Consider the following 14,776-nt stretch of genomic DNA (forward strand, 5'->3'; position numbering starts at 1 on the left):
AGACAAGAATAGGGCATAACTGTATAAATTGCCTTTGGATTTAAATTTTAGTCAGATTGTCAGGAACAATCTTGGAAGTTTTGTTTAGGGTTTAGGACTCGAATAAACCCAGTTTTTAAGTGAGCAGAACATAAACACATATTCAAAATGATACTGTTCACACTCTATGTGGATATGAGTCGATAAATGTTATTGTTGAACCTTTTTCATTCCACTGTTTCTTGAAAAGTTTATGGCAGTTAAGCTTTTTCAGTTTTTGGCAAAAAAATGTACAAAGCTTTTGTAAAACACTCAAAACCTGTCATTTCAAGTGGGATAGTAAGGCTGTTGGTGTGATGACCTATCATAGATAAAAAGTTGAGATTTCGACTACAAATTTTATTTGATTACTTTACCACTTTGGTTTATCCCTGGACAGAACGACCAGACTGAAGCTCATCTTGAACTTATTTGATTTCAAAGACGTTCTCTCGCCAGTTACTTTGAATATTTTAATCTAAAAAAAAAACTAAGCTTACCTACACTTTTTTTAAAGTCCAACGGCCAGAACAGCCACTGAAGCTCTTATAAGGATCATGACGGAATTGCGACGACCCCATCTTGCGATTCGGTTAAAAACAAACCGATTGCAACAAGTATACCCAACGACCAGTAGAAACTTGTTAAACACCTTTAGCTGAATTTTATTGAACTACCGCTTTTTCTTCAATTAGGTTGTGTATAGTAGGTGACACTGCAAGTAAATCTACAAAGAAAAATATTGTCAAAGTAAAAGAGGTCGATTTTAGAAACCTGTTTGGGAAAGGTTGTGACAACCAAGGGTGGAAGTAACAAAAAAATTGGGCTAACACGGAAAATAAACAAATGGGAAACTTGAAGAAAAACAAACTTCATCCCAACACACCAGGACACACCAATTACCACCAGACGTTCCAGTAATGTTGGAGTTCGATTTATCAGTTTGCAAGTCGACCAAAGTCTAATCGAGTCTGTTTTAAAAAGCACATATAAGGAGTCGATTTCGAACTTGCTTAACTGCATTTCGAAAAACCAAAAGTCGGAATGGTGATTGATTTAAAAATCTACTCTGTAAATGAAAAACGTATACGTTGGTGAAACAAACGAGAATGCATGTAATCTTTCGTAGTATTTGAGTCGGAATAAGTGAAACTTGTTGCACTGAATGTAAAAAATTTTGCGGCTTTGCCGTAACCTAATTTCAGGCCCATTTATAACTATGTTACGGTAAAACATGTGGCAGCTGGTGTAACAAAGCATAAAAATTAACCAAATGTAGGGTATGGAAAAAAAATGAATGCAACAAGGCTGATCGCTCACACTACCATCGCCAGTCCGACATGAAAAGGGGCCATAAGCATGCAATCAATATCGAGTACTCGACGTTGTTGTCAAAAAATCAAACTTTGTTTGTTTCGTGCCGCAATTTCGGTACCTAGAATTACAAAAAATATAATAGTCCGCGCTTTTGTCGCATTGCTGGAAAGATAACTTTAATGTCTCGTTATTTCAGTATACTTGGTGACAAGACAGTGGCCAAGTAACGAAGTGCAACATGCTGATAGACATGCTTTTCCTTCTGTTTACCGCAACAAACCAGAGTGCCATGGTTTGGCCTCTTCACTGGATGCAGTGATGAGACCCTAAAAGACGAAACGTGTACATTGTCTGCCACAACAATTACAACTTCTTTTTATAAAAATGAAACAAAAAAGTTCTTACGCAGTGTTTGACTATAAACAACTTGCAACGTTAAAGCACACAAAAAACAAAGAATCTGTAACATAAGCAAATACTCTCTAACCTGTTTCCAACCTAAAAACAGTTCGCAACAAAACTGTGACATGTAATGAATGGCAAGAACCTAAAGCGTTGCAAAAGCGTTGGAAATTGTTAAAAGTAGCATCCAAAAACAAAATCTTGATCCGTATTTTCCAAAAACATTTAGTTCTTCGTACACTTATATTCGGCTTTTGTAGATGCCGTCAAGTTTTTTTATTTTTTCTATTTTGTTAAAAGCTGTAAAAATCCAACTTAGGTTTTCATCATGGTGGTAGAATGTAATTCTATGGTTCCGCATAAGTTTTAAAATATTTGGCTTTTTAGTGGTACGCGAAGGATTCGGCGGTTTTTTATGTATTACGTCCACAATTTGCGGTCCTTGGCTAAAACCACTGTAAATACGCGATGTAAGAAAACTGTGCAACAAGTTCACATTGGTATTGTTGTGTCACAGTAGCTACATAACAAAGAAAACCATGTAACTGGTAAGATTAGCTGACTAGTAACTAGGCTAGGGTAGGGTTGCCATATTTTATGATACACAATCCCTGACAAAATTTCTCTCAGTTGCGTTAACCCAGTGGTTCTCAAACTTTTTCGTTGTTTTCACTAAACGGTCTCTTTGCCATTATTTCGAGAGCTCGCGGTGCGTAAGCCTAAATGTGTATTGCAGGATTTTAGCTAGTTATGCAAAAATCTCAAGACAAAAACATTACACTTGTGCGCGAACAATTGTTAGTCGTCATGCAATAAAGCCTATTGTTTAGGAATGGAGACGGTCGATTCTCACTTTCACTTTGATTTAAACTTTTTCAGTTGCACAAACTGACGCCAAATTAGAATATAGAATTACTTCCACCTTTTTGCGGTCCCCCCCAAATAGCCTCACGGAGCCCAGTTTGATAACCGCTGGGTTAACCTTTTTTGCGATCCAAACACTTCTATTGCGAAATAAATTGCGGTAAATATTCGGAAGTCACACGCACGGCGACACGAGAAAACGTTAAAAACGATACTCTGATCCTTGTTAAGTAACTTGCAGCGCAGGCTTCTTTTAAGTTAAGTTTATTAGGCCAAGCTCACTACTCTCACTATCCTTGAAACAATAAGTATATATATCAGGGGTCGCGAACCTTTTACACTGGGAAAACATTGGGAGCCGCAAAGATCTTTTTTAATTTGAAATAAAATGCCACTGTAAAAACGTTTTTATATCTCAGGACATTCGACTTTTTTGTTAGTTAATTCCTTGTATTATAGATGCACAGTTAAAGCGAATGAAACTCCCTCGTTCCCACGTAGCATCTAACGCTGTGTTTTCTTGAAACGGGGATTTTATTTGCGCATTGTTAGACAACTAGTAACAAAGAGGCATTGTTACGCGCACACACACACACTGCAAAACGCAACAGTAACCTTGTGCGTTACGTTTCATGGTGTAGACGCGGTTGTAGCTACTAAAAATTTTCTCCGTTGGTACATTAATTTCACAGTATATCTATATTTTTTTCTTAAGTTCCTGACTTTTAAGTACATTTTTACATTTCTCCCTGACGCAGATTTAAACACTAAATTCCCTGACATGTCAGGGAAAATCCTGTATGGCAACCCTGCTATAGACCCACTTCATTTTCAATAAACTCCATTGACTTCAGCATACAAATCGTCTATCTAGCGCTTGCCTAAATCCAACCTTCACACCACACACCTGGCCAGGCGAATGACAGAAAGGCAAGACTTTTACCTGCACGAATGACGAGCAGCGCTGATTGGCTGTGACATCATAGTCGCATCCAAATCAAGCAATAAAAAAATTGTTAAAACGAATCTAATTGCCGTGGTTTATTACAGTTTCACATTTTTGTGACCGGAAGGTTATCAATTTCTGCAAAACACTGGTTTGCCGTCCAGGCTGGTCCGGCCGTTATTATTCTGCCTGCTAGCCGAATATTCCTTTTTTGGCGGGTTCAGTGCATCACTACTCCGTCGTGTGCCAGTAAAATGTTTTGCAACCTAACAACAAACCGCAGTTAAATTTAATTCTACACAGAAAACGTGTAAAGTGCGCAAAATACAAACCTTGCGTTGCATAAAATTGTATTTTACTATTTCTATTTTTAATATTAAGCTACCGTGTATATTCGAAAACGGTCTCATCTAAACCCCACAACCAGGGCTGCCAAAGCTTGGGTTTTTACTTGACGTCTTGGGTTCTTGGGTTTTATTTTGAAAATTATATCAATTCTTGGGTTTTGAGTCTTATTGATGAAATAGATATATGTAAGAACTATTTTAACGAGAAAAGTTTTTCGGGTAGCTGCACTGTTTGGGCCATTTTATCATCTCTTTTATTTTCTCTATTCTAGACCTTAATTCTTTCTAGATAAGTATACAGTGAAAGCAATCGTTACACTCAAAAATGCAAATAGATCAATGTTCGTTAAACATAAAAACTGCAAACCATCAAAGAAGTTTTAAAGCTTTTAAATATACTGTAGACATTACTAATTTTATGAAAAAGAAAACAGATTATGATCATCAAACAGCCAGAGTGAACTGGCGATTGCTGCATATTTTATTGAACATAATATTCCCTTTGCTTGCATTGACCATTTCCTACCAAAAGTTTGTAAAGTTGCATTTCCAGGCTGTAAATTGTCAAATATTTGTCAATGAAACGAGTAAATTTCCTAATTAATTGCATTTCTAACCACATTTTGCATTCTTGGGTTTTCATTTAAATTCTTGGGTTATTTTGCTGTGAGTCTTGGGTTTTGTTGAAATTCTCATTGGCAGCCCTGCCCACAACAGGGGTCAGCAACCTTTTAGGCGACGCGTGCCAATTTACTTGTTATTTCCATGTGGTAATGACTTCGCGTGACAATGTTTTTCAAAAAAAATAGTTTTCGTGCCAGAAGATACAGAGATAATATAATACAGAGAAAGCAGACTGTTTTTTGCATGTAAGGTTGAACTTTAAGACAATGGAATAACAAAAACTATAAACAAGTAGTGTAACAGGTTAAGTTGTTACTTTAATATAAACACGCAAACCGGTTAGCATGCCGTGAAAAACCAACTCGCGTGTCAACCCCTGCCCTACAATATTGTTTACTCAAAATGCCAAAAGTTATTACAAGTTGGATTCAGTTGTAGGGGCTTTGTGACATTAATTTAACATGCCCAAAGCTATTCAAAGTAAACTTGCACATCCAACACAGGAACCTTAAGAACAGACAACTCTTGGTATTTTGACAAAAAATCTGCAACTTTAGGCAAACTACATGATATAAAACTAGAAAAAGCGATGAAAAATATAATACCTAGTAAAGAGCAATATGAAAAGTACAGCATAAAAAAGATGCATCATACATATAAAAAAAAAATTAAGTAACAAATAAATAAACAAGCAAGAAAAGAAAGTAGAGATATCTTTTGTTGCTGCATTATGTAATGTTTTGTTGAAGGATGAAATGGAACAGACAACAAATATCCCCAAAAAAAAAAAAAAAAGCATTAGCACAAAAAAAAAACATAATATTAAATCATTTAGCTATGTTGCGAAAACGTTAAGTGGCTCACATAAGTACAATTATGTTGTAAAGATTTGTAAACATACAGAGCACAGTAACATTTGATCAAAACGAAAATAAAAAAGCTTCTCATCTTAAATTTGTGTAGTGTCGTTTGTGCGGTTTCCAGTTTCTTTCAAAGCGTCATGATTAAAATGCTGTATTTGGTTTGTGAAGTTCCCATTTTCATTATTAGCTTCATCAATTAAATGGTTTGATTTATTTGTGTGGTTTCCATTTTCAATATTAGGTTCCTCTATTAAAGGCTTCACTTCAAGTGATTTGTCCCTATTTTTAGCAGAAACCACTATTGATGCTCTTGCATTATTAGTATTAGATTCATTGTTCTGGGATTTCTGGGATTTATCATTAGAAACTGGTTGGTTTGACTTGCTTTTACAGCAGCACTTTCTGATTGTAATAGCAATAATAATTAGAATAAAAACAGCTGCTGCTGCTGATGCCACTGTAATACATACTACATGTTGGTTATCATAGGAAACACTGATAGTATTGTTGCTGTTCTTGTTTTGTGGATTAGTTGTTTTGGCAGCAATATTATTGTTAATAGCATGGGAAGCAGTAGTGGAAAGTAGTATTAAAGTTTTGCTGATATTCAAGTAAGGTAGGAGTGTAGTCAGCATGGTATAACCAGTGGTTGCTGTTAAACTAGATTGGATAAGAAAGGGAATAATAGTTGGTGGAATGGGGAGGTCTTCAATAACTTCAGGATTGCTGCAAAAGTATAAATGACTTAAAATAAATGACGAAACTGCAAAAAGTGTTTTAAGTTTTCTTTACAACAATGCAAAAAAGTCATAACTTTTCTTTATTATTTTGCAACGCCAAATATCTAAACTGCCTGATTTGCTTTTAAAAATATGCTGATGGTAATAATAATTTAGCAGTAAAGAATAAATATTAGCTGTTTTATGCAGTATACCTTTCTATCGATTTACACTGAGGTAAGCTGCCATTCGGATTTACATAGCCTTCAGGACATTTTTCACACTTTTCCTCTTGTTGCAAATAAAAGTGATCATCTGGACAAGATGTACATATTCCATTTATCCAATGTCCACCGATACAAGGCTACATAAAAAAGCCAATCCATTTATTGATAAACAGTGTTATTTAACACAAATAACTTTTTTAGTAAACACTACAAATCATACATTATGCCTACAAACATTAAGGTTACAAAAAATTTACCGTTTACTACGAAAAAAATCACATTGAATCCGGTCTAATATTTTATTCAAGCATTTTCTGTACTTCAATTAAAAGGTATTAAAAAGAGTTATTTAATTAATTGTGTTTTGTAAAGAATAAATTTAAAAAAAAAATTTGTACAACTTACCGGAGCAGCATCCACATATAGTGGGACTAAACATAGCAGTCCATTAAGAATTACAGAAAATTGAGTCATTTTTTTCATTTTGGAAGACCAAATGTTTTTCACCAGACATGCAATTGTTACAAAGGCAAGGACAATTTTTGTGTAATCAGAAAAGTGATTAACAAAAATCTACACATATGAATACAAAACAAGAAAAGTCAGAGTAATTTCAGCACAGTATAGCTGTAGCTGTGTTTGGAGCACAATTTGGCATCTAAGTTTCTACTGTAAATTCAGGTTAATTATTTAAAATACAATCAAACTATTGTTTGGTGAGAGAAACAGGTTTATACACTTTCCATTAACAATCCACAGACTTTGTTGTGAGGTTGTAACCTTGCTGTAATGCTTTTCGGTGTCCAAGGAAGGTAGAAGTACATGTAATTGACATTCTGCCCATGACTGCATTAAAAAGTCAATGGATTTGATCAGCTGGATGCCCTTTATGTGCTATCCTATTTATGTACCAAAGAGTTTTTAAATTAAAGCAGATAGTTATTAATTTATTACTAAGAATGGGTATTGTTACATACAAAGTCAAAGGCTTGCCTTGATACCCAGTCATATGGTTGTGTTGAAGTTTACTGTGCAGTTGGACATGATTGTTAGTATCCTAAGCAAACCAATTTGAGGGTAAAGTTGAGCAAGCAAGTAATGTATATTTCACTTAATATTGTACATGTTCACATTGAACAAATCTGAGTTAAAGTTGAGTTTGCCAACACTCTTACGTTATTGTGTGACCATCGTTGTGGCCCGCCGGATTATGGCTCTCCACTGACTACTTTGATGAAAAATGTGTACATATGCGCCGTTTTTATTGTAAGAACCAAATAATGCTTGACGATAAAACTGAAGACTCTACATATGTGGTAATTTTGAATCAAATCGCATAAAGAAACTTGTGTTATTGCTTTGTGTTAGTGACAGCTTAAGTTACTACTGATCAGTCGATCTTGCACAATCAACAAACTTTTCGTTTAACTTATCGACTAACAACTTGGCTATCTCTGGTCTATAGTATTAAAAACAATACAGGAAGCAATCAAGGAAATATATCATTCTGCAGTGATTGCTATGAATAACTGGGCTTTATCCCACCACTGCTAATAACTGTGATGAAACTGGTTGAAAATTAGTGATGGGACGAGTACCTGGTACTCGGTATTGAACAATTTCAGTGGCATTGATTCTCGTACTCGAAATCGAAGCCCGATTTACACCATAAGAATACGGGCAACTTTTGGTCAATATTTGGTTCGGACAGCACAAAATCAGGAAAAAGTTCTGCCAGGTTACGCATCTTTTTTTCGCTATCATGTGGTGATTACATTTTTCGGCATGTGTGTGTGCACGCCTGTACCTCGACCATTGCAGATAAATTAGCCAATGATATACAACTAAGTACAACACTACACCTAAGTACTTGGTAATCGTACTTGGTATATACATCTGGTACTCGGTACTCGGCTACTCGCTTCAAAACCTGGTATCGTCCCATGCTCCCATCACTTATCACTAGGGCGATTATTTTTTGGCCTACAAAAAGAAAAATTTTGACCTACAAATTGAAACTTTTGACAAATTTTGACTTTAAATTTTTTTTTCGAAAGATACATTAAGTATCTAAAGCAAAACTGAAGCAAGAGCTGCACCTAACCTGCAGCTGCCGTATAATGACTTTGGACCTACCTAACAAAATTTTGCACTTTTTGAGGTGTATTGAGCATCACGCCATATCAACCTAATTATTTCACTCACTTGATGGTTTATGATTCACAATAAGTAGACAATGGGCCAATTACAACAGTATAAAGTAGGCTACAAGATGTAAAATGAAAAAGTTCACTGACAGTGCAACCTCTACAACACCACGACAATGCAGTCTGTATACAATATTAACTTTGTAAAAAATTTTGACTTAATCTAAAGATTTTGACAAATTTTTGACTTTTTTTGACAAGTCAAAAAATAATCGCCCTACTTATCACTATTGAAAATTTCACAACACCCCAAGCGATCACGTGTCTTGCTCTTGACTGGAGTGCACCAAAGCGTAACGCCCGGGTACCGGTATTTAAAACAACTACCGGCGGCATATTTCCAAAATGTTTCCGAATTCGAACAACAGGGTTTTTTCAGCCAATCACAACAGCGGAAATCTGCGGGTGGTCGTTACGTCACGTTTAGGTTGCTAAGTGGTGACTTTAACTTGACTGTTGTCAACGATTCAAAGTTTGTTGTCAGTTTTGATTTAAAAATGCGTTTTGCGGGTCAGAACAAGATAAAGACTGATGCATTTGGGATGTTTGAAATGAAGGTAACGCTCGTTAGGTTATGAATAACAGTAAATTATAATTTTATTGAGTGTAAAATGGTTTCTGTGCAATAAATGCTTTATGCGTTGTAAATTAAACACTACTAATTGTTATTAAGTCTGAAATAGCTTTCATGCAAAATATTTTCTCTCATCAATGGTATGTGTTTGTTTAGGATAGCAACACATCCCTTTCAATCAATCAATGTCGATTTTTTTCCCATGCATATATGATGAGTACTGCACAACAAACAAGTTTGGATGGTATAATAAAAGCGTATTGTGCCTCATTGTCTCTAGTGCAATCACCTATGAACAACCCAATTTATCAAATTATGCATGCCATACCTTGGGATCAACAAACTGTTCCAAACTAACAGAGATGAATGGTTTTCTTGGTTGTACACAGTGCAGTTCATCAAACTGTTCCTAACTAACAGAGATGAATGGCTTTCTTAGTTGTACACAGTGCAGTTCTAACTTAAATGTACACTAGGCACATATTTTCAGTTTTGAATGTTGTTTTGAACTACCCATGTGTATGTTGTTTTCATTGTTAATGTTGTTAATATTGTCGTAAGTGTCTAATAAAACACCAGTGATCTTGAATGACAAAATGAAGTTGTATGCTTTCACACAAATGGAAGATTAAAAAAGGCTACTACAGTATGAAGTAAATTATGAGAAGAGTTTGTTGTGTTTTTTTCTTACGACATTAAAATAATAAACATTTATACCCAAAAATAGTGTACATAATAACTACCACCTAAAACAATCATGCAGCAGTCTTACAAAGTTGTTTTCCTTATCTCACTGTATGTGACCAACTTTTTCTCAGTATTAAATCTTTTCTTACACTAGTTTAGGTTTTATTTATTTGCAATCCCATGTTTGGAACCATAAATAGTATAAAAGTCGGTTATGTATCTATAATATCTTTATAATATTTATGATGAAACAAAAACCTTTTCACTTAGCATACTGTTAATTACAGTTGGCAAGCCTGTCCATTGACAGCACCCTATATAAAATGTAAAAAAAAACTTGCCAAGCTTTTTTATGCTTATTGTTGCAAACCATGAGCATAGATGCAACATTACATTTGTATCATCAAGTACTTTATTCTTTGGTAAAATATGTCATCAATTTAGAGCATATAGAATTTTACCAGAAAACCATTTACATTTGTAATATATATGTGAAAAATACAGACAAACTGGCAGCTGTTGGTGTAAAAAAGATCTGTGGTATAGTTGGAAAATCCTGTGATATAATATATATTCAACATTTACAAACAAATTAATATTAGATGAATTTTACATTCATTACTTGTGGTGATGGACAAGGATCATAATGTTTAACTACTAACTAAAAGGGCCATTTTGTAAATGTATTTATTATAGTGTGTATAGTTTCGATTTGACCAGATAATACCCAACCCTACACTATAAATTAATCCAAATGTTTACCTAATTTTACAGTCGCCATTTTCTGTTTATTATGCAGGCTGTAATCACAATTTTTAAATAAACATCTAACGATTTTAGTCCATCTTTTGTTGCATTGCAAGGTCCTTCGTAGCATTTCTAGGGCAAATTGATTATAAAATTCGCCATGGTAGTCAACACTACAATTTTAATTAAACATAAGAACAGAACAACAAGCTTATAAACTTCACCATTTAGGAAACTATATAGGTACTGCATAACATTTCAAAGAAAAAGTACTTAATTTATGAAGTATACTAAATAAGTTTATACCACATCATGATATTTTTATTTAATGTATTGTGTCTAAAATGAAATTAATCTAGTACCAAATGTCCACAACCAGTGGTAAATGTTACAGCTTTGAGATCTACATGTACACGCTGCACAGTATAATTAAAACCAGCAAATATATTTCAAACCAAAGTGCATGGAAAAGCTGAAGAGCATAAGAACTTTGTGCTATTGATATCAAGCAAAAAAGAAATGTGAGTGTCAATAGCTTGTCACTTTCAGACAATTGCAGTCAATGTTTGGGTAAGGTGTCTTGGCTTTTCTGTTCTTGTCGTTTCGAGTAAGACTTGAGGTTGTCTTTTGGGGTGAGATTATGTTTCAACTATACACGTGTATCAGATTGAGCACAAGAGATGGAAACTTTCCACTGCTTTTTGTCTCCAATCAAAATTACTGGAAAGTCTGGTCATAAGCTTACTCAAATTTAAACATCTTCTGTAGATCCAGGACAAAAGTGTCAGAAATCTCAAGTTAGAAAACCATATAGTCATTAATAATCCATTTTGGGTTACTTACTGCAGAAAATCCTTTTTCATGAACGATAGACACCGCCATTGCCACTAAAATCGTTTATAAGCGTTATTATGTTAAAAAGAACAAAATAATTGCTTTTTCCTGTAACTATTACAATTTACAACCATCACTAAACTGTGCTAAACATATTTCAAATACGATGAAAGGCCGGTTGCTACGCAAGGTGTCCTCTAATTGGTTAATAAAATCTGATACGCAGGGTGTGTTGTGATTGGTTAAAAGATGCCGTGACCCGCGAAGTTCCTCCATTGTGATTGGCTTAAAAACCCCGTTGTTCGAATTCGGAAACATTTTGGAAATATGCCTACCGGCGCGCTCGTTCAAACCTGCGTAAGTTTGTTTGTTTCATTTTTTCTGTCTGGTTTCGCGCTTGACTGATTTCTGGCACTCAAGTCCACTGATCTCTATAAACACTGGATTGCGTTACTCCGTTGAACGGTTGGGTGATTTTTGAAGCAAATTGAAGCGTAAAATGGCGGCTGCACAAGGTAATGTCACACAAAGAATTACATCATCTTGTGTGAAGGAAGTAGCCATCTAGTTGGATTCATGTCTAAAATACTTAAAAAAGCACGCAAACCACTTATATTGCATAATAAAACATTTATTTCCACTTAGTAATGTTTTTTTTCAACACTAACTTAATAACGTATATCCAGTACACCTACACCAATACACATCACAGTCAATCTACGCATATTTATAAGTTATTACACACTCGAATACATGCGTCCTATTAATCTACAAATCATATCTGCAAAAATCGCTATACAAATGCCTAAAACAAAAAATATCGTCATTTTTCCACTCTCGCCCCATTGCCCGCAATGCATTTTTGGGGCTTCCTTTTCAGCCGCCATTACGCTTCAATTTGCTTCAACCGTGACGGCCAGTAGCGCAATCCAGGGTTTATACTTTATAGAGATCAGTGCTCAAGTCTCGTAGAAATGAGCGAGCGATCGCCTACCGAGCGTTTTTCTGCGTATCAAGCAGCTTGGAAGGTTTGTGTTATCGCTGTGTGCGGGTGTGTGATTTGAAAAAGTTGGTTCATTTGACAAAAATAAATGATGGTACGCTATTTGCCTCAAATTAAATTATTTATTACATTGTTATGATTGCATGTTATGTTTTTTGTGTTTAAATATTGTAACTAAGTGCATTTAAAATGTACACTCTGACCAGCACAAGGGACTACATGCTCTAAAACATGAAAGTAAGATAAACATGGCATAAATCTATACAGCAACATCCTAAACAATCCTGTATAATTACCGAGATGCAAAATCATGATACTACCAAAATATCATTTAATTTAGATTCATACTTATCTTTTTCGAATCTAAAATAGGCAACAATAAAATTTTGTGGTGATTTACGGCCATCGACAGTCACTGTGAGCCAGGGTTGCCAGATAAAAAACGCAGAATAGTGCCAAAAACTCTCAAAAAAGCGCCAAACACAACAAAAAAGTGCCAAACCAAAAATGTTTGATGCCAAAAATACCGCCAAACCAATTTTACAGAAATAGCAATATAACGAGTATTATCATCTATATATATTGCTAAATAGGTATTATAAACTGGTCCATACTTAAAATCTGGTCAGTAGAGAATTTATAATTATATCTACGCATAACCGTTTACCAGTGTACGCCGTGCAGTTACAAAAAAGCAACTTTATTCTTTTCTTTTTTTTTTTTCTTTTTTTTTTTCTTTTTTTTTCACGGGGTTCGAACCCAGGACTATCCCGGGGACGAATCCCGATCAGGGTTTTTTATGTCTGTATATGGGTCAGGCGCGCCAGACCATTCGGCCAAGTTCCTGCCCAAAAAAAAAAAGCAACTTTATTCTCCAGCACGGCCAGAACCAGAAAGTTCTAAGAGCACCACCTGGCGGTGTACATTTCAAATTAGTTTTACCAACAATTCTTTATAAATCCCTCTAAAACATCGTTTTTGCCCTGAACCCTGCATACGCACAAAATGCCGCCTTAAGGATTTTGTTTACCCACAATTAAGCATTGGCGATGATACTTTTTCCCTAACATGGCCAGTTTTGCCACAAACAATCAGTCTCCTTACAGCACAGACACTCACTTTTATAACATGATCTATTAACGACACAACAACAACAACAAGTTTGGTGATATTTTCACATTAAAGTTTCAAGACCAGTAACATCAATTACTGCCGTATTCAGAAGAATATATTTTATCTGAAGTAAAGTCATGTAACATTTTTGGCGATGCAACAAAGTCTTTACAACATTTACCGGACAGTATCAACTCCGCTCTGATTCTTACAATGGCATCAAGAAGGTACAACTGCATTCGATTCCTAGTTTTGGTTTTAATAGATGTTACAAGGGAAAAAATCCTCCCAGCCACGGCGTTACTGACTGGCGACATTGTTGAACTTTTTAAACTAAATAAACTCGATGCTACTTGTCGGCGCTGACACGTTTTCTGGAACACAAACTTTATGATGTCAAACAAGCTCTGCCTTTAGCCCACAATTAATATTTTTTTCTTAATTGTTATACGGGAAATGGATGGTGAGTTAAACCACTATCCTTGGGTATTACTCCATTGAGGAAATCAACTTTAAATGCAAGTACAACACCTGCTTTTAAAACAAGATAGTTTTTACCATTAGGTTTTTATTGCTTTTTGCATCATTACAGGGGAGTTGGATAACTTTAAACTTTGTATGGGAGTAAGCAGGAAAAACAAGAATATTAATAAACATGTCATACAAGCATGGAACACCCTGACAGGCACAATCATAATTCGCTCACTTCACTGCAATGTAGCCAGTAGATATGGCAACACATTTAAAACTAGATCACCTAATCTTCAAACACAGTAACAGAAAAAGGGCCGGTAATGTGTAAAATGTGTGCAAAGTATGGCAAAAAATGGAACGCAACAGAGTGCAGCAAATGAAATCCAGAGCAACTAGTGAAGAAGAATTGGTAACAGTGGATGACCGAATTCATTAGGATATCTTGGTATGCAGATTCAAATGTTTCTCATTTAATTTTGGAACAGTAATGTGTCATTTCCCTTTTGCAGGATTTGGTTGAAAGTCAAAAACACTCACTAATGAGTGGCAAGCCTCATTTTTTTTTAAATGCAATGTAAAAATGCTTCAAAGACCATTAATCGGAGACGGTACCACCCTGATGTGGTTCATTGGGTAATTGAGTTGTTTGCTAGAGCTTCAGCAGCATATAATCATCTCAGAACCAGTGGTGTTCTTATATTGCCATCATCACGTACTTTACAGCAGGGTTGCCAATTTGGCGGTTTTGCCGCCAAATACCTCAAAATTGGCGTTATTTGAAAGTAGTTGGCAGCAAAAATAGCAACTGGC

General features: G+C 35.3%; 1 protein-coding gene and 1 long non-coding RNA gene across 2 annotated transcripts; one reads left to right on the top strand and one right to left on the bottom strand.

The window, feature by feature from the left end:
- Positions 1-5,026: 5,026 nt before the first annotated feature.
- Positions 5,027-8,813, bottom strand: LOC145208962 (uncharacterized). The gene is made up of 3 exons (XM_080079210.1): positions 6,733-8,813; positions 6,316-6,464; positions 5,027-6,107 (listed from the first exon to the last, which is right to left on the bottom strand). Exons 1-3 carry the CDS (start codon positions 6,808-6,810, stop codon positions 5,468-5,470), a joined length of 867 nt encoding a protein of 288 aa, XP_079935336.1. The 5' UTR covers positions 6,811-8,813; the 3' UTR covers positions 5,027-5,467.
- Positions 8,794-9,516, top strand: LOC145208963 (uncharacterized). The gene is made up of 2 exons (XR_013854972.1): positions 8,794-9,091; positions 9,265-9,516. It is a non-coding gene; the product is annotated as an uncharacterized LOC145208963 (long non-coding RNA).
- Positions 9,517-14,776: the final 5,260 nt, after the last annotated feature.

This window comes from Phallusia mammillata, chromosome 1, assembly GCF_965637545.1.
Source record: "Phallusia mammillata chromosome 1, kaPhaMamm4.hap1.1, whole genome shotgun sequence".
Classification (NCBI taxonomy): domain Eukaryota; kingdom Metazoa; phylum Chordata; class Ascidiacea; order Phlebobranchia; family Ascidiidae; genus Phallusia; species Phallusia mammillata.